Here is a 21598-nt window from a genome sequence, read left to right on the forward strand (position 1 = left end):
TGTTCCACGTAGGTTAGAGCTGACTGGAGTTGGTTATTTTTGCCCTTTCCCCAGGTCAGTTAGATTCAAAACCATAGCAGATTATGATCTGGTAAAATAGTCTTCCTTGGGGGAAGGCCTTGTTTAGAACATAATGCTTCTCCCGACCACCCCTAATACCTGAGGGGATTTTTCCTGGTAGAGCTCCAGGAGGTAAAACTCACAAAAGCATTGGGTCCCCTGGAAGTTTTTTAACTCTCAGACTTGTCCACACTGAGTCTCTGGCAATTTGTTTTTTACCGTTCAGGCTTTGCTACCAGTACTGGTTCTTGTAGTGGTTTTCTACTCAGGGTTTCTGCTAAGTTGTGACTGTATATCTGCTGTCTGTCAGAAAAGGGAATGCTTCTCAGCTCTTCTAAAGGAATACTTTTCAGAAGGCCCACAAAGCAGTGAACTGAGGATGCAAGTTGGGTGAGGAATTACTACCATGGCTATGGTTCCTAAGAAATCAGTGCATTCATGAGTTATTTGAAAAGGAACTGTTTTATTACCTCATGTCCAGAGATAAAGATCCTAAGGTCTGTACTGTAATAGCTTTGACTGAAGGAGACTGACAGTTGGTGTTATAGGTTGATTTGTATCATGGCACTCTTGTCATTTGCCTGTAGCTGTAAATGCTTAGGAGAACCATGCTTTAGTCCACCCTTGCCTCTCTCCACTGAAGTCGGTGTTGTTTGTACCATATGGGTTATTTGGGAGTAAGTTGGTTTGGGATGGGCATTGCACCAAATTAAAATTTGATAATTTCACATTTTAGGTCTTATAAGCATGTAACACATACTATTATGTTGTATGAAAGCAAACTGTGTACTTTGCATATATGAATTCAGTTAGTTTTCAGAGTAGCCTAATTAGGAAAGTACTGTCATGTCTCTTTTATGGATAAGGAATATGAGACTTAGAAAGGTCAAGTAAATTGCCTGAGGATACGCAAGCAGCTAAAGGTAAGTGGCAGGGCTGCAATTCAACCTCCTGACTCCAAACACTAGTAAATACTACCCTACTCTTTTCAGTCACTACCATTTCATGGCTTTCATTCTTCCCATTTTCCTTCTCTTGTCATTCCCTCCACCCCACCCCTACTTTTCCTTCTCCTCTTTAACTCACTATGTCAAAGAGAAAAGGAAATACCATTTTTGAGACAAACTGATTTGCTGAAAGTTCAAGTCTACTATCAGTATATAGTACTCATTTCATCATATTCTACATTAACAAGGTAAAATATCCATTTATATTTCTGCTTTTGTAAACTGGCATGCCCTTTATTCACATTTCAGTTAGGATCATACTATTTTATTATTGATTCGTATGCACTATTTAGAAGGAAATTTTACGTATGACTTCCTGTAGTCACCTTTTACACTCTGAGGGCTGCAACAAATATTAGACTAATCTAATCAACAAGCAGAAGTCATCTAGAAGCAATTCAGCTTTATGCAAAAATAATGTAGGCCCAGTGCCCCAAGTATAACTGAGACGGACAGATTTTTTATTTAATTTCCTTTATATGTAGGGAGAAAAAACAAATTTTAGATTAGAATTACATAAATTTCAGTTTGTTGAAGTTGGCTCTGGAAGGGTGTTGTACACCCTCATTTCCTAGTGGCCTGAAAAAGAATAAAAGAAGAATAATGAACCTTCTGTACTGAGTATAAGGAAATGCCTTTTTTTTTTTTGAGATGTAGTTTCACTCTCGTCACCCAGGCTGGCGTGCAGTGGTGCGATATCGGCTCATTACAACCTCTGCCTCCAGGGTTCAAGCGATTCTCATGCCTCAGCTTCCCGAGTAGCTGGGATTACAGGCGTGCGTTACCATGCCCAGCTGATTTTGTATTTTTAGTAGAGACAGAGCTTCTCCATGTCGATCAGGCTGTTCTCAAACTCCCGACCTCAGGTGATCTGCCTGCCTCGACCTCCCAAAGTGCTGGGATTACAGACATGAGACACCGTGCCTGGCCTAGGAAATGCTTTTTAAGTACTTGAGGTCTGGCACAATATTTACCATTCCAACACTCCCATTAACTTTGGTTTTTCTCCTCAGGATGATAAATCTGTATTCAGAAAGGCTTTGGGTACAGTTGTAGTTTATCTGCATAGATAATATCAACCAAGTTAGAACCAATAAAGAGTAATATAGAATGACTATTTAAAATACTACAGGGAAAAGTTGGTTTTTTTTTTTTTTAAAGCTAGAGTACCCGAAGTGAAATTTGGCCAAAGCGGATATCAATTCCTAGACTTAGGTTTTAACTTAAATGGATTTATTTATGGCCTCTAAGACAATCATTTTATTCTTACTGCATTCATGAAATAATTCACTAACACATTTCCCCCAAAGAGTTGCTAATGCAATGCTCTTTCGCTCAGTGGAGTCATCTGATTGTTTTAGCCATATGCATTATCATCTCACCATCAGAATATATAAGAAATGTTTGACCTTTAATTGAAGTTGCAGAATATAGCTGCTATTGTGTAGCATTCTAGAAATGTTTATAAAAATATGAAACCATGGGAGATGGGAATAAAAAGTGGTCTTCATCCCTGCTTTGTGTTAAATATCTGAAGAAAAAAATGTTCTGGCTTATGAATTGGAAACATTTTCATCCATAGTAAACACATAGCTGCTTAAGTGTATTTCTTAACACTGTGAATCATAGGGGAATATTTAAATGTGACCAAAAATTCTACATACATAACTTAGGAGGCAATATAATAAAACATAACAGCTAAGACTATGCAGAGGCTTTAGAGCCCAACAGACCTGGGCTGGAATTCTGGATCCCCCATTTATTGGCTGTGTCACCTTGTGCAAGTTTCTTAACCTTGCCAAACACCCATTCATGTGTAAATGTAACTAATAGTACCTACTTCACAAGGTGTGTGGTTGGGAGGGATTTAAATCAGTTTATGAAAAATGCCTACAATAGTGCTTGGCACATAGAACTCAACAAGTAGTAGCAATTATTATTACAAAAGCGAAACAACCTCTTAAATAAAAATAAAATATTAGTGTCATCAAAATTCAGTCATTAAACATATTTTATGATTAACAAGAAGACTGCCAAAATCATGAAGCAGTTGGAAAATAAAAACATTACACTTGAAATTTCAATAACAGTAAGTTGGAGCTAGTTGTATTTTTGTTTTAGAATTTTTTGGTTATCATTAGATTTGACATCTTAAGTAAAAGGTCTATTTGTTATACCATATTCTGGTGTGCTGTAGTGGTTTTGACAGGTATACACATAGATGTTAGAAAAAAAACCCTTTGGTTGTTGCAATTATCTCCTTATTGCATCTAATTGTACCGTGGAAGCCATGGAAGCCTTTAAGAGAACTTTTATAGGCTTAGAATGTAGTGAAAATTGTTCGGGGACTCTATAACATTTGTATTACCATAAAATCCCCACCCTTACCCTTACTCCTTCCCCACCCACCTGCAAAAAAACAAGAAAGAAAAAAAGAAACTATTCTAGTAATCAGCTGCTTCATTGTGCTAAAAAGTATTTGTTGTGGAAATATTTGGCAATGAACCAAAAAGAATTTGGCATTTGGAAATATCTTCCATTGGCATAGCTTGTAATACAGTTCACAGAAACTTTTAAAAACAACTTGAATATAATATCTGTAAACTTTCATATTTACCATACTTTGGGGACAGGATCTTAAATCTTCCTATCTTATTCATCTTCACTTTTGAAGTTCTTTCAGAAATGTTCATGCTGATTAATAGTTAAACGATTTGAGTATTAACTTACCCATTTCTAGCACATATAATAAATAGCCTTTTAGTTGTTTTCTTGCTTCTGAAGCAGCCAGCATCCTTACAAATTTTTTCATTACTCATTGTCCTCAAAAATTGCTCTTCAAGCAAAATGTGGTTTCCTGTATTTCCTGTGTCATTCAACTAATGTATTTATCCAAGTCTAACCATAAGAACTAGATACCACACAGTTTCCTAACAGATGGAAAATCCTTATGTTTTCACTTAACATCCCTCTACTAAGCAGCTCTCTGGGAGCTGTCTCCCTTGTCCCATTAGTATGTTAAAGCAGCCAGATCCCTGAAACATAAATGATAAAAGTGGATTTCATATCTGACATTTTAAGTTACCAGGCATTTTTCCTTTATGGCTTAATCATTGAGATTTTTGAAGATAATATGTACAGGAGGGGAAAGATTTGTATTTCAGAGACTGGAAAAAAGCAACACAGCATTTTAGTAGATTGCATAAAAATGGAGCAATAGTTAATTTTTATAATTTTTTACTTTAGCTATTAAAGACTTCTTTTTTTATAACTACATTTTAATAGCTTTTAATCTAACCATAATAATAAATACTAGTTCCTTTGCCCAGGGTTTGGAAATAATCAGAAAGAGTTCTCAGGCAAATTTGGCTTTTAAAATATTTCATCCTGTTGTATTTTGTTGATTTCTTGGGAACTGGTATAGGGAAAAGAAGAATAAAAAATAAGATTCATTTATTTCTTATTTGCTAGAAAAAAAAGCTGCTATTCATATCAAACACACTCTTGGACTACAGGGCAATTAAAAAGAAATCAATACTAAGAAAAAAAAGCTGCTATTGTTTTCTTCACTGGCAGAAGCAGTGTGTAAGTGGCAACTCATGACTCTAATGATGCATCATCCCTAGGCAGATTATTTATAATACATATGTAAAGTCAGTATCACTAGTGACATCTATATGTATTTAACCCTGAATCTTCAATCTCTTTTATCTTTTATTTTGAGGGAACCTATTCTTGGTTTACTTGATACCTAGACTAGTTTGGTATAGTATTGAACAATTCTACATCAGTTTGTCTCCACTGTGACTATTTTAACTAGCTCAGTTTTAAGCCTTGTTTAGAAATGGTAATTCCTCTTTCTAAATCTAATTTTATGTCCAAATGTTTTTGGTACAGCCTGGCCAAATTCAGGTCCCCATCTAACTTACTTTTGTATTTATTCAAAGACTGAAAGAAGGCCACAAGGATGCAGCATGAATGAAGGGTGGACTAGTATGAGATGAGACAGGATGGCGGGGTAGGGGGATCAGATCATATATAGCTATATGAAGGCCATGATAAGGTGGTCAAATTTTATTCTCAGAGAAGCCATTTAAATTACAATGACACGATGTGATATTTCATTTTTAAAAGATCACTGTAGCTGCTGAAAACTACATGGGGCAGGAATAGATGGGAGACCAGAGAGGAAGCTCTTAGCATAATCTAGAAGATTAGACCAGAGTAATCAGGCGATGGAGAGAAGGGGAAAGATTCAGAATATGTTTTGCAAATAAAAGGTTCCAGGATCTGGTGACAGATTGTACGAAGGCTCTAAGGAAAAGAAGCATCAAAGATATGCCTAGGCCTGATACTCAGTTCATGCCACTGCCTTGGCTGCCTAGGTCTTTGTGTGAGTCTTGTTATGAAGGGCCAGTGCTTTTCTGTATCTGATGAGCCAAAGTTTTGGGCTTGAAATGGGGAAAAATCATGGATGAACAAGTTTAGAGAGGAGACAATCTAAGTTCTGTCTGGCTACATGTTTTAACATTCCCAGACTGATGAGATTTACTTTAAAAGTACCTTCATGAAATTTTTCTGAAACTTTATTCTACAGCAGTGCCAAAAACATTCCAGACAAAAGTGGTCCTCTATTGTTTCATGTAACAGACGTGAATCTGATTTCTTCCACAACTTTTGACATCTTATCCAATAGTGAATTAGCAAAGTTTTGTTAGCCTGCAGGGGTTTCTATGAGGGTTTCTCACCTCAGCACCACTGACATTTAGATGGGATACTTTGGTTTAGGGGGCTGTTCAGTACATTATAGGATGTTTCGCACCATCCCTGGTCCACAAGATGCCAGCCGCAACTCTCAGTTATGAAAGCCGAAAATGTCTCCAGATAACACCAAATGTCCTTGGGGAGCAAAATCATCCCCAGTTTAGAACCAAACTAAGCAACAGAATTTTCTAGCATGGTGCTAATAGTAACAAAACTAACACTTATTAAGCACTTGTTATAGCCCTTTTATCTTATACTACCAGAGCCAGTAGGTAATGTTTAAAATCTTATACATCATAAAAATAGATAAATGCCTTTAATTTCTATTTTAAATGTAATTATAAATCCAATCAACAATTGATGTTGGACCACAGCCTTTTGAGTATGAATCCACTGGCTGGATTTCCAAATTGCCATGGTACATGAAGCATTTTCTACCATTTTTAGTTTCAAGTATTTTAAAATGGGGTAAAACTGGATTCTGCTTTCATCCTTGCTTTTTACATTTGTCCAGTCTTTTAGTTTTCTTACCCATACCCAGTTTAACTGCTTTTTGGCTGGCGATGGGTTGAGGGGAACAACTAGCTTTTTTTTTTTAAGTGTTTCTAATGCATTCAACCTAGCTTTCAAATAAAACCAGAAGTCTTTTACACTCACAGTTTATTGACTGCTGAATATTTAACTAAATTACATAATTACCCTAAGTAAAACAAAACAGATTCAATGACCACTGCCACTAGCCTTTGGTAAGCATGCAGCTGATCATCTGGTGGGACAAAAGCATAAGGTTGGTTAGAGAATAGCCTCCTAGCAACAGTCTTCTACCATGTGATAAGCAAGTATGCCTATCAGCTAGTTTCACTAGGCAAAAACTGGTTAAGAGTTACTGTATGTGTGAAACACCATGTAAATTACTCTACCTGCATTATCTCTTTTAATCTTCACAACAACCCTAATACATAATTAATATTTGTGTTTTGCCTTTGAGAAAACTGAAACATAAAGATAAGTGTTTTACAGAAGGTTACATAGCTAATAAATAAAAGGACCAGGATGGGAACCCCAGGCATTCTAATAGGTGCTTTACCATGTCATCACAAGTCCAAGGCCATAAAGGTTAATTTTCTACAGAGCACTAAGCTCCAGTTTGGTCCATGATCACAAACTGTACCTTGGAATCTTGACCTGTCATCTTCAAAGTAAGTGCTATGGCAATAAAATATGGGATATTAATATAAATCTACTACTTGGAACAATTCAAAGGACTGATAAGAAAGCTCAGTGACTCCAAAGCATCAAGTCCATACATTTAAAGATAACCCAGACAAATATACCTGTATTAGTTTCCTATTTCTTTGATAACAAATCATCACAAGCTTAGTGCCCTAAAACAACAAAAATATATTATCTATAGCTTATAAGTTTGACATAGGTCTCACGGGGCCAAAACCAAGGTGTCAGCAGGACTGTGTTCCTTTCTGGAGCCTCCAGGGAAGAATCCATTTTCTTACCTTTTCTAGCTTCTGGAGGGCACTCACATTCCTTGACTTGTGACCCTTCTTCCCCCTATCTTCAAAGCCAGTAGCTTCATCTCCCTGACCATTCATCTGTAGCCACCTCGCCCCGACTCTGAACTTTCCTGCCTCCTTCTTCCACTTTTCAAAACCCTTGTGATCACATTGAGCTCACATGGATAATACAGGCTGATCTCCCTACCTCAATAAAATGAGCCTTGGAGCCTTGGCACAGCTTTGAGCCACAGTCAGTTCCTGTTCAGCTACATTAACTGTTTTGTTTTTAGTAGGCGTTTTCACAAGGTGATGTGACTCAAAGTTTGATTTGTATGAGAAATCAGTCATGACTGAATTGCATAACTGTCCCCAAAGTCCATGTAAATGGATTTATGTAATTATAAATAAAAATAATAATTACAGCTATATTAGAGGACCTTTAGTCTTGTAATAGTTGAGTCTAGTAAGTCTCACCAAATTCCACACACAAGGTTCTAACATATGTATACATGCCTTTGTTACAGAATGTAATTTAAATACTATAGTAACCAAATTCAAGGTAATGGACAAAAATTAATTTTCATTAAAGCTTTCTATTTTGGGCTCCTCCTGAATGTGCTGCTTTAAATGACTAGGACATTAAAGTGATTGTTTCAGAAGAACTATCAGCACCTTTTTTATATGTCATGTTCATCCAGACTATCCATCCAGATAATGATATGTCTTCCAAGGTTGTTACCCCTCCATGTGGGATAGGCAATGAATTTAACTGTCTTTTGTTCCCTAAAAGTTTTATAAGTTTTTATCCAACATATGCATGTAGTGGAAAAAAACTCACAAAAGTGCTTTCAAGCACTCACAGTGGTGTCTAAGCCACTATTAACTGAAAAAGCTGCTGTATTTAAAAAACTGCTAGCTCCTTTAAAGACTTAGAAAACTACACTGAAACTCCAAAAAGAGCTATGAATAAATTTCTATGATTATAAAACTGATAAATTCTACAGTAAGACAATTAAAATGGCAATATTAATAGTATACCCTTTATTGAATACCTATGTGTCTGGCCCTTTGCTCGTATCATCTCATTTCATCCTTATAACCTGTAAGGTAAGTTAATCTTTTTACTGATAAAGAACTGGATGGCAAAGGCTAAGCAACTTGCCAAGCACCGCAGAACGTGGTAAATGCTGGAGATTTGAAGCCCAGTGTGACTCATTTCGAATCTGTTTTTATTTGCTAATATAGTTAAACATTTGAGTATGTTCTCATGTTTCCATTTTTATTTAAGACTGAGTTTGAAAATTTTAGTAGTGAAATTTTTCTGGCATTAAATATTTCAAAACTAGCATTTGGTTAGGTAAAACACTGATGTAATTATGATTCTTATTAAAATATTTTGCAAAGATAATCAAGGTAAACAAATTTGTCATCCATTTTAAACTATCTAGTTTAGGTAAAATGTGAATTACTTAAATTGAAACTTCAGGTCCTACAACTTGGATAAGCAGATCCTTGAGTCTGATGCAAAAGGCATCATTCAAAGATAAATACATCAAAAGGCAGTAACTGACTGAGGACTAACTTGAAAAGTTTGAAAGGCAAAAAAATAGTTCTCTACGTATTTTCTGTTTTCAGGAGATGAGTATGATGTATGTGCCATTTGTTTGGATGAGTATGAAGATGGAGACAAACTCAGAATCCTTCCCTGTTCCCATGGTATGAGTAATTACATACTGATTTGAATTTACATGTAATAATTTATATTTAGGTTCCATATTCCAGGGGAAGAGACGGAAAATAGTTACTGGCACACCGTAAGCCAGGCCCTGTACTAATTAGTGGTCTCATTCAAGGATGGAGGTATATTTATAAAAATGTATAAACTTTCAGGCCAGGTACAGTGGCTCACGCCCATAATCCCAGCACTTTGGGAGGCCGAGGCAGGCGGATCACAAGGTCAGGGGATCGAGACCATCCTGGCTATCAGTGAAACCCCGTCTCTACTAAAAATACAAAAAATTAGCTGGGCGTGGTGGCGGGCACCTGTAGTCCCAGCTACTCGGGAGGCTGAGGCAGGAGAATGGCATGAACCTGGGAGGCGGAGCTTGCAGTGAACGGAGATCGCACCACTGCACTCCAGCCTGGGCGACAGAGCCAGACTCTGTCTCAAAAAAAAAAAAATTTATAAACTTTCTTCCCGTCCCTACATGATACATACAGAACACTGAATATGGCAAGAGATTAAATATAAAAGTATCAACCACAGCATACTAAAGATGTATATTTTGCTTCAACAGCTTATCACTGCAAGTGTGTGGACCCTTGGCTAACTAAAACCAAAAAAACCTGTCCAGTGTGCAAGCAAAAAGTTGTTCCTTCTCAAGGTGATTCAGACTCTGACACAGATAGTAGTCAAGAAGAAAATGAAGTGACAGAACATACCCCTTTACTTAGACCTTTAGCTTCTGTCAGTGCCCAGTCATTTGGGGCTTTGTCGGAATCCCGCTCACATCAGAACATGACAGAATCTTCAGACTATGAGGAAGATGACAATGAAGATACCGACAGTAGTGATGCAGAAAATGAAATTAATGAACATGATGTCGTGGTCCAGCTGCAGCCTAATGGTGAACGGGATTACAACATAGCAAATACTGTTTGACTTTCAGAAGATGGTTTATTTCCCTTTAAAATGTTTAGGTAATATACTGTAATTTGATTTTTTGCTCCCTTCAAAGATTTCTGTAGAAATAACTTATTTTTAGTATTCTACAGTTTAATCAAATTACTGAAACAGGACTTTTGATCTGGTATTTATCTGCAAGAGTGTACTTCATTCACTAATAATAGACTGGTGCTGTAACTCAAGCATCAATTCAGCTCTTCTTTTGGAATTAAAGTATAGCCAAAACATTAAAAAAAAAAAAAATCCTCAGTATAGCTTGCAATTAAGACCTAGATCACAGTATTTAAATGTTTTGTGTTTTATACATGAGGTCAGTGCGACAGCCACCTAGCATGAACTAACCCAGCTTCCACCTCCATAAAGTTACCTAGAGTTGTTGAGTTGGAGTATGTTCTGGCATTTACCTGACCTGCCAATCATTAGGGAGAGGCAACAAGGTAACTCAGCCTTTCCTCCTCCTATCAGCACAAAGAAACTCAAAGCTGTATTTTCCCTTTCTGTTCCAAAGCAGTCTTATCCTGACAGGAGCGGTCTATACTAGTGCAGATTTCAACACGTTTTTTTTTAATGTTTTAATTACTATAGTGTTATGTAAAGATTTGATTCAGCAGCTAATGTTTCTGAACTTTACTTATTAATTTTCAGTGTCCTTAAGGGTTTTGTGGTGTTATCAAAGCAAAAAGAAAATGCTGCATAAAAATACCAAACTTCAGCAACTGTTAATGCTCAGATCATATACCTCTTAATAAATAGCATCTTATGCTAATTAGCCCTGCTAAACTATGTACAGAGGAAATTGTTCAAGTATTGGATTTGAAAGTAAGTGACTTATGTTTAACAGAACTAATGATGTATTGAAACACTGTATTATGAAAAGCTAAATTATATACATCATTGTAACTATGTAGAAAATGTAGACTAATGTATAATCAAAATGCTAAGGATTTTTATATGGCCTTGTATGAGGGGAGTTTGAATGTTAATAAACATGTTTTCCACTTTAAGATCCAGTAAATGTCTGTTCTACCATTTACTTACCATATTAGTCTTATTTATATATATCCTATAAAGGGATAATGATTGAGGTCAGAGAAATCACATCACCCTAGAATTTTATACAAAGTAACTGACCATTCACATGCAGTTAGGTAATCTCCCAAAAGTTTAGACTGCTGCCAAAATTATTCCAAAAATAAACAGTGTACATTTTGGTACCCTGTTGTAAATTATGGTATATCGAGGGAAAATTTCACTTTCCGAACTGCCTTTTAAAAAATGTTCATAATCAGGAAAAAATAGGTATTTCTACTTTGGAAAATAAACGGTTGAATTCAACATCCGCTATCTGATACCTCATCCCTCTTCCCCTTTTTTATAAAAAATTAAAGAACCACAGGCCTGAGAAACAGGACATCAAAGGTTACCACGGTAGTTAAGCAAAGTTTGGAACTGGACATAATTGTATGGTCCTAACCGTTTTAAACCTGGTCATTTGCATAATTTTCATTTAACCTAAGTGAGGGTGTGAGGACAAAACGTTGGGCTCAGTATCTGGTGCATAGATGTGCAATAAGTAATAGTCTTCAAAATAATTACTAAATAAAAACATCAAACCTAAAATAGTATTTTAAAATAGGAAAAGGGAAAAAAATAAAAAGTCACAGTAATGGGTAAGTATGTATTAGATGTTATATTCCCTTAGTCTTTAATCCAAAGTTTAGAACAAGGACCTAGTTCCTTTATGTTTGTTAGGAGTTTTTATGGAAAAAAAAAATTTTTTTTTTGAAATTCCAAATTACTTTAATTTTATGTAAAAAAAAAATCTACGAAGTGTCTTATTTAGCAGCACTGGCTAGGACTGTTACTAGGTTCTGTTAATGTTCACTTGAAATGTTCTGTAATTTCATGGTATAGCTTTTTGAATAGGACAGTAGGTGCAATTAAAATCCAATTTCTATTTAAAAATTTAAAATTTTCTTGATTACAAAAGTAACATTAAAACACTAGAAATCAAAATATAGTCACCTGGAAACTATACTGCCTTCAGAAATACATATGTAAAATACATGTATATTAATACTGTATGTATGTGCACTGTCATGTAACATGTTTATATTCTCATTAACATTCATTGGTAAGCATTCTCATGTCATTCTTCAATGACTATTTTGTCCTATGGACTTAAAATCATTTATTCAAACCATACCCCTTAAAAAGCTGAACCTTGTAGATGTTTTCCAAGTTTGGATGGCTTAAGTAATGCAGTGTGATGGACATTCTGGTATACAAATTTGTATAGCTTCATTTCCATATGCGAAATTCCTAGAACTAAGTACAAAGCAAAGTATAGCTGTATATATTTCCCTAAGTATTTTTCTAATGAAATTGTGGGTGGAGGGCCAATGAATAGTTTCATTATATACTATTTTAGTGATACAGTCACCCTTTACCACCTTCTACCCCCAACCTCCTCTCTGAACACACACACATACACACTGCCCCCTCACCTACTTACAGATTAATTCATGAACAGTTTCAGAATTTTGGTCACTGCTTTCTATAATTGGTTACCCTAATAGTTCTTTACAAGTGAAGTGTGAATGTGTATTACTGTAAAATCTCAAATCATCACAACTCAACCACCAAATTTTCATTTGCCCAATCTTTTGGCCTTAACAGGTCAAGAAACTGATACCAGGTTTTTATTATAGTTTTACAATTTCTAGGTTATGTCCAACTACCAAAATAGCCCCAGATCCTTTATCTTCCATACTTTTACATCCCTGTGTATGTACAACCATATTCACAACCAATGCCTGACAACCAAAGAAAACTTTCACCATGCATAGTATAAGCAGATTAATTCCTATTCCCTAACCCATTGTTTCTCAAAAGGTAGCATAAACACCACTTAAAATGAATCAGACTGACCCAGTGATTGTTTCTGAAAAGGGATTCCTGGGCTTATGGACTCTCCATCTCCAGGATGGAACCCCAGAGTCCATAATCTGCCTTATAACCAGCTCCCCAGTTTTACTGAAACCCACTAACTTTTGAGCACCCCTGGCTCTAAGCATCTGCTTGAGTTGTTGGTAATAATGATTTATCCAAATAGCCCTAAATTTACATATTTACCAAACTTCAATACATATCAGGGATTTTATGGCCTCTGGGATTAAATCTATTACATAGCCATGGTCAACATGTCACTACAAAGCCAAAAAGTGCAAAAGCATCCCAATTACCTTATATGCTGCCTAAGGAATGTCTTCTGCTCTTATGTAGGAGGGCCCCAGTTGGCTGACTTCAGTCTGCCAACACAGCCTCCAAATCTAAAGTCATACAACATTTCAACACAGAAAAATCCACAATAGTGCAGAAACTCTTCTTGGTACTCCCTTTGCTGTTTATTAGATTTCACATCTAGAAACCAGCAAGAAAAGGAAAATACTCATTTTCTAGCAGATGTCAGTTGCTTCTCACATACGCCTGAAGATGAGCCTGAAATGACTCAAAACTATATGTAACAGATCAAAGCCCATTAAAAAGAAATTCCCAGGCACTAATTTTATCTGTAATATTACTTGAAGTAGGCCATCACCTGAATGTTAAAGTTTTATGCTTGCGGCCGGGCGCAGTGGCTCACGCCTGTAATCCCAGCCCTTTGGGAGGCTGAGGCGGGCAGATCACGAGGTCAGGATTCGAGACCATCCTGGCTAACATGGTGAAACCCCGTCTCTACTAAAAATACAAAAAATTAGCCAGCGTGGCGGTGTGGCCTCTAGTCCCAGCTACTCGGGAGGTTGAGGCAGGAGAATGGCATGAACCCGGGAGACGGAGCTTGCAGTGAGCCGAAATTGTGCCACTGCATTCCAGCCTGGGCAACAGAGTGAGACTCCGTCTCAAAAAAAAAAAAAAAAAAAAAAATTTTATGCTTGCAGCAGACTTTGGCCTATTCTGTGTATTCCCACTTGTCAAAAATCAGCTTTTAACAGTAAGCCAACAATTTATATAAACAACAGGAGCCTAGAGTATTTGGTTGGAATAAATTTATTTCATCTGTCTGTAAACAAGGTGTTTAATAGTTATGGCATTTTTTTAAATGCATATTAAATCAGATGAGTTAGACTGTATCCCAGATGTAACAAAGTGCAGGGAAAGAAATGGACAAATCAGCAACAAGATTTGTTTTTAAATCTGTACATTATCCACAAGGCCCAAACAATAGAAGCAAATACTAGAATGTCCCTAAAGTAGTGCCATTCGAAAGAAACCCTTAATAGGTCGGTTAAAATCCATCTCACAATAGCAACGGTTCATTTTAACAATAGTATGGCACAGAATACATATGAAAAAAATTCATCACAAGACAGCCAGGTCCACAATAATGCAACTTCATATAAAAACTCAAGCTGCAAATAAAAATTGGTCCTATGAAGAACAAACTGGACACACTCCAGATGGTTATGTTGGGATACCTAATGTCCATAATGGCAGCCTTTTACAATTTTACTAAAGAGTAGAGCTGGTGTGCAAAGAAAAAGACAGGAATAAAAATGTGAGCTATTGCAATGATGGAATGTCCCTGGGGAGTCAATCAGTATGGTTACTGTAAGGTCATGGGAGGAAGTGCTTTTTGCTCTTGTTTTGCCATTGCACTCTTCATATGTCCTGTAGACACTATGAATAAAGGTTTGTCTCAAGTGCAACAACAATACTAAAAGCAAACTACTGCAGCTCTCAATAGCTCATCAACAAAAGGGATATTAATTGGTTAAAAAAAACAGGCACTGCATAAAAAAAGATGGAAGCAAACCAAATGCCTATGTGCGAAGGGAGGTGGGGCGGGAAAAAGAGAAGAGTGAAGGAAAGATGCATGCACTTTTTCCTCCCAACCATGCGCTACAAAAGGAAGACTAAATGAGCCAAGTAAATGCTCAAAGTGCTGAAAAGACATTGATCAGAGATTGTACAACCGGCACCTTGCTTAATATTAACTTATTTTAGTAATCAATATCCCATTAATTGCTAAGACAAAGTGATGCCCAACTTGGCATGCCCCCTCCCCCCAATTTCAAGGTATCATGCAAATCATTATTGTGCTGCAATTATGTTGCCAGATAAGGGTTGGTTACATACAGTGGTTAACATACAAATGATCCATTGGGCAAACAGGAATCATGACATTAGAAAATAGGTAAAGAAAAATTAGCTACCATCTATAGTTTGGTAGCATTGTGACCATAATTAGGGTTGTTGATGAAGACAGTTGCTAGGTAGATGGGGAGAGGCTGCTTACACATCAGACCTCCTCAGGTATAAAGCGAGTTCATATGCTTTCTTGTTAAGTGTGCCTCCGTGGACACCTTCCTTTCCCATGACTATAACCAATGCTGGAGTACACAAGGAAACAAAACAAAAGTGAACAGAATTATTTGGGGGGGGGAGGGCAAAAGAAAGACGCCTTTCCCCACCAACAGAGGGATACAAAGGAGACACAGGTTCATACCCCATCACCCTGCATTGCTAATAAAATTTCCAGAATTCAGACTTAAGCTTACAGCTAGGAAAGTTTAAGAGCAATTTTCCCCTAATACTTAACAGTCTGCCTAGCAGCTAGAACCCAGAGTCTCTCAAGTATTTTGCCATTGAGTATGCCTTCTTATTCAATCCGCCTCCATGGACCCCTTCTTTTCCCATTACAAAGACCAAGACTGAAAGAGAAAGAAGAAAAGTGTTTCAAAAGAAGTGTTAATCAAGAAAGTCACATAAGTTTTAGCAGACAGAACCCCGATTAATAAGTTAACATTAAGTTAGTTTTCCATGAACTGCCAAGCACTGAAATCAAGTAGGTTTCCAAAAAGAACTTTCAAACTAGTAACATACTAAACAGAAAATAGTAAACTTGAATGCATCTTGGAAGCCCAATCATTGCAAGCAAAAGTTCTATACAACTATCTTTACACTAACTACAGGAAAAAAAAAAAAAAAAAAAGATCATTTGTCTTCTATTTTAGGGCAAAAAAATTCTGGCTTATGTCAAGTACATGTTATTACTTGCCCCAAACATATAAACTTAATAAACTCAGGGAGTTATTTACTTACAAACTCTCCCCAAATTTTAACATGCTTAACAAGTTTAAACTATTACGTTTTACCAGTGAGGCTAAATGTATCTCTTATTTCCAAAGGAAAATGAAGATCAAATTTTAAGTAGCATACTCAGTATCATTCAGAAAAGGCCAAATTAAATTATTTAAGGTGTTTGCTTACTGATAACTTCACCATACTAACCTTGTTTTTAATTGCGTCTAAAAAAATAGGTTTACGATTTCTAATCGCTCTTGTATAATACAATTCAAAGGTCTATAACCCAAAATATATGTATATGTCAAATTTTATATTCACTACCACTAGATGTCAGTAGTGCTGTAGAGTATAAAAATATTCTGGTTTTTTTTTTTTTTTTTTGTCTTGTGCTTGACGCTTCTTTTTAGCATATAGTGCAGCTAAGGTTTAAAGAGATTTGTCACTATTTCAAAGTCATCTAATTTTCTTATAAATACTTAAAACATCAACTCACACCAGAATTACGAGTAACTTTTAGGATAATCACAGGGAGCTGGTAGAGCCACAGCATTAAATTACAACTCAGGGCAGCTTCAAGTCCCCTCACATGGTAGAGCTGTTATTAAAATTAGATGTGCCAAGTCAGCTATGTGAGGCTACAGAAGCACTCTATATTTACAAAATATTCGTATGCGTTAACCCATTTAAATGTATTTGTAAATCAATCAGATGTCATAATAAACCTCAATTTCAAAAGTTTATTTTGAAAAAGTAGGGAGACTTAGTACAATTAAGAGTTTCTATAATGCTGACAACAGTCTGGAGACACCTGAATTTTTGGACCAAGTATACAAATGAAATGTAATTTCCTACTTTTCAAATCTAAGTCTCAGACACACAATTTTTGAAAATATTTCAGTGAATGGATAACTTACTCCAAAATCCTCATCTAATTATCTTTTCCCCAGCAAAGTTCCTAACTGAAAAATGAACTGATGTTAATTTTTACTTCTTTATGCTGAGTAGTGAAATGGTTAGAATACAAGCAAGAAAAAAAAGAAAAGAGATCCAAAGGTCAAACACAAACTGCAAAGGACTAAAATAACCAAGTGATTCCAACAATTTAACAATCTGAAACACCACAGGATTATCATTTGACATGCCAAGCAGTTTAAGAGACTTTTAAGTTTAATAAAGCTGAAAGTGAGTTGATACGAATATTCTACCTTAGAACAAAATCAGGATCTAAGAGGGCAGGTTGTAGATGCTGTAGAGTAGGTAAAACTAAAGCAGTGCTTCTCCATAGTGCTGGGCAGTTCACAAAAACCACCTTAATAGCCATTATGGACTAACTTTTATTCAAAATGTTAAAAGAAACTGCTTAATAAGTTGTAACGTGGCATGCAACTTTTAACCAAAAGAATGCCTTACTTACCTCTACCAGCTCTGCCGACAGCAACATTGTATGTTGGCTCCCCACCTTGACTCTTTGTCCGGATGTCCATTGTGCAGTCACCATCGACGTATAGACTATCTCTGATCACTGAGCATTTCTTCGCGCCAAGAGTCAAACCGTTGGTAAAGAAACCTTCCCGGTCTTTTCCTACAATCATATCTATTTCTATTGGCTGTCCCCCACCAGAAAGAAAAAAAAAAAAAAACATGAAGTTGTAGTTAATTCCTTTTAGGGCTTGATGTTAACAGGAAAGGCTGTGTGCCATGCCAGACAGCCACATTTCACTAACGTAAAACCAAGATTCGGTCTTTTCTTAATAATTACTTAATTCTATATAATCACATCTTTTACATCAGTTGATTTGATTTCAGTTAACGGTGTCGTCTCTTAACCAAGACCAGTCTATATAAAGAAACTCTAAATAATTGATAGTTGACACTAGACAAAGTGCAAACTTAAAGAGTTATTTATAAACTGTATTAAGTCAGCTGGTGCCTGAAAGTGTTCACGTAATGGTAAAAATTCAGCTATCAACTCTTTGAACACAGCTGGTCTATCATATTCAGTCCCATTACAGTAAATCATGTTTCATCACATTTAAAGTTGCTTCAAAGTCTCCCAAAATAAAGCCTGTTCTTTGATTTGTTCACTTCTCTGCTTGGAATAACTAGAAATATACCTGATGATATGGACTTCAATCCCCGAACATCAGTGCTTTTCCAAATTCATATTTCCCTCCTATTTTTCTAGCCACGACTCCTGTTTCTTTCCAACCTCCCTTCCCCTCCCATCTCAGTAATCAGTTTTCTTTCTGGGCAAACGCAAAGTGGATTCTGTCTACAGCACTGCGGTAGGCAATAGTAAAACAGAGAAAATGGAGGGAGATTGGGAAAGAAACTGAGGTAGCCACCAGAACCGGAAAGGAGAAAACGTGCATTCTAACATTCCATGAATAAGAAGGAAGGCGTCGCCCCCATCAGAACTGCAGAGTCATAGCAGGCCCCAGCCATTTCCAAGCACACTCCCGCAATCTTCCTCGTCAGACAGCGGGAACTCACACACAAAGACAAGAGGACTGCAGGAAAAAAGTTGATGACCAGATGCCAATTCCCTACAAGAATTGTAGTCCACTGCGGGTATACGAGACCTTAAAGTACTAGCATCAAGGACTGAGTTCTAAAGTCAGACTTTAAACCACGTTAAGTGGCAAAAGAATAATTAGCACCCATAATAGGGGACCTGAATTTTGGTGTTTAATGGGAAGGGAGCGTGGTGCTAAGAAATTAAAGGAATGGTCTCGTATTTAATACAATTATCATAATTTTAGAAACAGCCTTGGGCAGAAACAGGCAAAACAATAAGCTGGAGGCTTACTTGCAAATATTCCCCAAACATACTGCAACCAACTCAAAACCATCAAGTCTCAAGAAAATCAGGCAATGTGAAGCATAAAACTGCATTAGTTCCTTTACTGCCACCACTAAAGAGGGAGGGACTTGGAGAAGTGAAGTGTGCTCCTGGTCTTCGCAGATAATTGAAAGCCCCCGAAAAGCACCCCTTTTTTGAGCTATGTTGCGTAACTGGGGATAACCGTATATCGATGAATCTCCATATGAGAAGGAGAGAAATCAATGGCAGTTCGCCATCTTGGAGAATTAAAAAAAAAAAAAAAAAAAAAAAAAAACAACCTATAGAGCTACAGCTGAAGTCGAGATTCACGAATCCACCTACGCGGTCGGCGCACATCTCTCGCAAGCCCCAGAGGCCTGGACATCGGCAAACCTACGCAAAGTCGCTTCGAGAATCCCGGGGGCCGGGTCGGGGCCACCGCCTCCCACAGCCGGAGGCGCGGGCGGCTAGCTGTCCGCCGAGCAAGAGGCGGCCAAGAAGCCTGGGGACCTCTACCCGGGGCCCGCGCTCCCCGGCCCGGATCCCCGACCCCCGCTTCCACCCCAGGACGTGCATAGCAAACCTCAGGGCTTCAAGAGAACCTAGGGGAACCGCACTAGCAGGAAAAAAGGAAACCCTCCCCTTGCCCTGGCTGGTGCGTGCCCCCTCCCCCAACCCGGGCACCTGGACCCACGCTGGGAACGCCGGGGACGCCCGGCGAGGGCCAGCAAGGAGTCTGGCCGCCGCCCCCGCTTGTCAGCGCAGCCCCGGGTGAGGGGGCGTCTCCGGGCCTCGGCCTCCCAGCCTGCCCGGCAGCCGCATCCTCGGCGCCCGCTGCCTAGCACACCTGCGGGCTCGGCCCTCGGTGTTCCGGCCCCGCGCTGCGGTGCCCCCGCGGCCCGCCAACCCCACTCCGGTGCAGGGACCAGGGTCCCGGCCGCCACTGGTCCTCACCGTAATGCTCTGAAAGACGCCCCCGGCCGTGGCTGCCCAGACGTATTTGGCGTCGCAGTAGCCGACAATGGCGGCCTCCTGGCAGCAGCCATCGCACATCAGGTTATCCACGTAGCTCTGCCAACCGGCCATCTTCGAGCCCTTCGCACTGCAGCGCGGACGGCGAGGAGCAGCAGGCGCGGCGGCGGCGGCGGCGGCGGTAGCGGGCGGCGGCGGCGGCGGCGGCGCGGGGGAAGGCGGGGCGGGGGCGGGGAGGAGGCGGCTCTGCGCAGGCACCGACCGCCCCCCTCCCCGAGGAGCCGCGGAGGGAGGACGCGGGTTCAGCGATGAGGGACGAACCTCAGAGCGCGCCCGGCCACCCGGCCGCCCGCAGCCGCGGGGCTGACTAACCAGCGGCGGGAGGCTGCGGAGCGGCTGTGCCGGTGGTGGTGGCGGCGGCTGCTCCTTACCGCAGCGCCCTCCGTTCTCCGCGGATACGGCGGGGCGTGCGCGCGCGCGTGCGTGCGATCCTTCCGCGGCGCCCTGGCACGGAGGGTCCCGGGAAGGGCGGGGGGAGACTGAGGCGGGGGCGCGGAGGGATACCGCCCCGGGACAATCACGGCCGCCACGTGCGGCAGGCGCCGGCCGGGCGCGGTGGCGTTGCGGCGGATGGCCGATCTTCGGACCCCGGGCCGGCGGAGAGGGGTGGCCCCCGCGTCGCTCTCGGCACCCTAGGAACAGCAGCCGCAGGGACGCCTTGGAGCCCCGCGGCCGGGCCGCGATGTGCTTTTCTTCTGTGTCCGCTGCCCGGGATGCGGAATCTTGAGCCTTGGTGTCGGGTTGCAGAGTTGCCCTGGTGACGGGATGCGGAGCGTTTCCTCTTCTTTGTGGTGGGGGCGGCTGGTGGCAGGGTCGCCCACGCTAATCTCCGAGCCCCTAAGGGCGCCCTCTTTCCTGGAGCCCTTTTGCGCCTCGCCCATAAAGGCAGACCCGCGGGCGCGCGCCGGCAACCTGAAATCAGAGCAGGCGTCCGTGGCGCTCAGGCACCTTGCTGAGCTTCGCCGATCTTTCATTGTTGCTTCATTTGGGTACCAAGGGCCTCTCATTCTGTGGATTCTTTGCCTGGAAGAGCCCCCTTAGTGTTGCTAATCACGTGTGTGCTTAAATGGCTCGTAAATTCCGAACAAAACAAATAGCGACCTGTGTTACACTGTTTCTTGGTAACTGGGAAAGTTACTGGTGGCTCGAAGTATACGCAGAAAATACAAAGATTAAAAACTAGGGACGAGTTCACTGAATGAACACCATAACATTTCTGTTCTGCAGGGTAAAATAATTTCGGGACCCAGGTCTGGGCGAGATTTGCATTAACAAGGTAAATGGTGGGTGGAGTGCCTGAGAAGCTATTCGTATCGTCTTTGGTAGCCTCTGGGCACTAGGACTAGACATGGAATTAGGGGTCCCCCAACAAGGACTTCAATTTTAGGTTAATAGAAACCATCTGCCACTTAGGGAAAGCAAGCGCCAAAATGTAGATAAGTTGATGTTCACCCTTAAAGTTACCGTGTAAGGTCATGATTTGTAGGAGGATTAAGGCATGTATCTCTGGAAAGGGCAAGAACGTTGCTTTTAAAAGTCTAATTGGTTCTGAAGTTTGATGTTTTTTCTGCTGATTCCTTTAAAATGTTCGGCTACTAGAGAGAAAAAAGTACAGTAAAAGAAC

The 21598-nt window shown here is 39.6% G+C and overlaps 2 protein-coding genes across 9 annotated transcripts in view; one reads left to right on the forward strand and one right to left on the reverse strand.

Annotated features, from left to right (window-relative positions):
* Positions 1–11038, forward strand: part of RNF13 (ring finger protein 13) — a 155793-nt gene extending 144755 nt beyond the window's left edge. For 4 of the 6 annotated variants that reach the window (XR_012430798.1, XM_045385121.3, XM_005546081.5 and 1 more), the window contains 2 exons: positions 8978–9058; positions 9640–11038. Coding sequence is in view for 5 of the 6 variants with exons in the window: in XM_045385121.3 (XP_045241056.1) it covers positions 8978–9058; positions 9640–10004 (446 nt within the window). In the remaining variant the exon portion in view is untranslated. The remainder of the gene's footprint in view (positions 1–8977; positions 9059–9639) is intronic. The other 2 variants (XM_074031270.1, XM_045385120.3) reach the window with 1 other exon arrangement.
* On the reverse strand, positions 1513–20365 carry PFN2 (profilin 2). Of its 3 annotated transcripts, none has more exons than XM_074031273.1 (3): positions 19897–20365; positions 17533–17725; positions 1513–1646 (listed from the first exon to the last, which is right to left on the reverse strand). In XM_074031273.1, exons 1-3 carry the CDS (start codon positions 20026–20028, stop codon positions 1639–1641), a joined length of 333 nt encoding a protein of 110 aa, XP_073887374.1. In that variant the 5' UTR covers positions 20029–20365; the 3' UTR covers positions 1513–1638. The 3 variants fall into 3 exon arrangements, with proteins under 3 accessions (XP_073887374.1, XP_045241058.1, XP_045241057.1); XM_045385123.2 differs by lacking the exon at positions 1513–1646 and adding an exon at positions 14063–15421; XM_045385122.2 differs by lacking the exon at positions 1513–1646 and adding an exon at positions 14063–15742.
* Positions 20366–21598: the final 1233 nt, after the last annotated feature.

The sequence above is a fragment of the Macaca fascicularis genome, chromosome 2, assembly GCF_037993035.2.
Source record: "Macaca fascicularis isolate 582-1 chromosome 2, T2T-MFA8v1.1".
Lineage (NCBI taxonomy): Eukaryota > Metazoa > Chordata > Mammalia > Primates > Cercopithecidae > Macaca > Macaca fascicularis.

Bases quoted from the DNA above. Each gene is read 5' to 3' on its own strand.
- PFN2 (XM_045385123.2), bottom strand. From the start codon at position 20,028: ATGGCCGGTTGGCAGAGCTACGTGGATAACCTGATGTGCGATGGCTGC. The intron at 17,726-19,896 runs GTGAGGACCAGT...GGTGGGGGACAG, and splicing joins GCGTCTTTCAGAGCATTACG to CCAATAGAAATAGATATGAT. The intron at 15,422-17,532 runs GTAAGTAAGGCA...TGTGTACTCCAG, and splicing joins TGTCGGCAGAGCTGGTAGAG to CATTGGTTATAGTCATGGGA.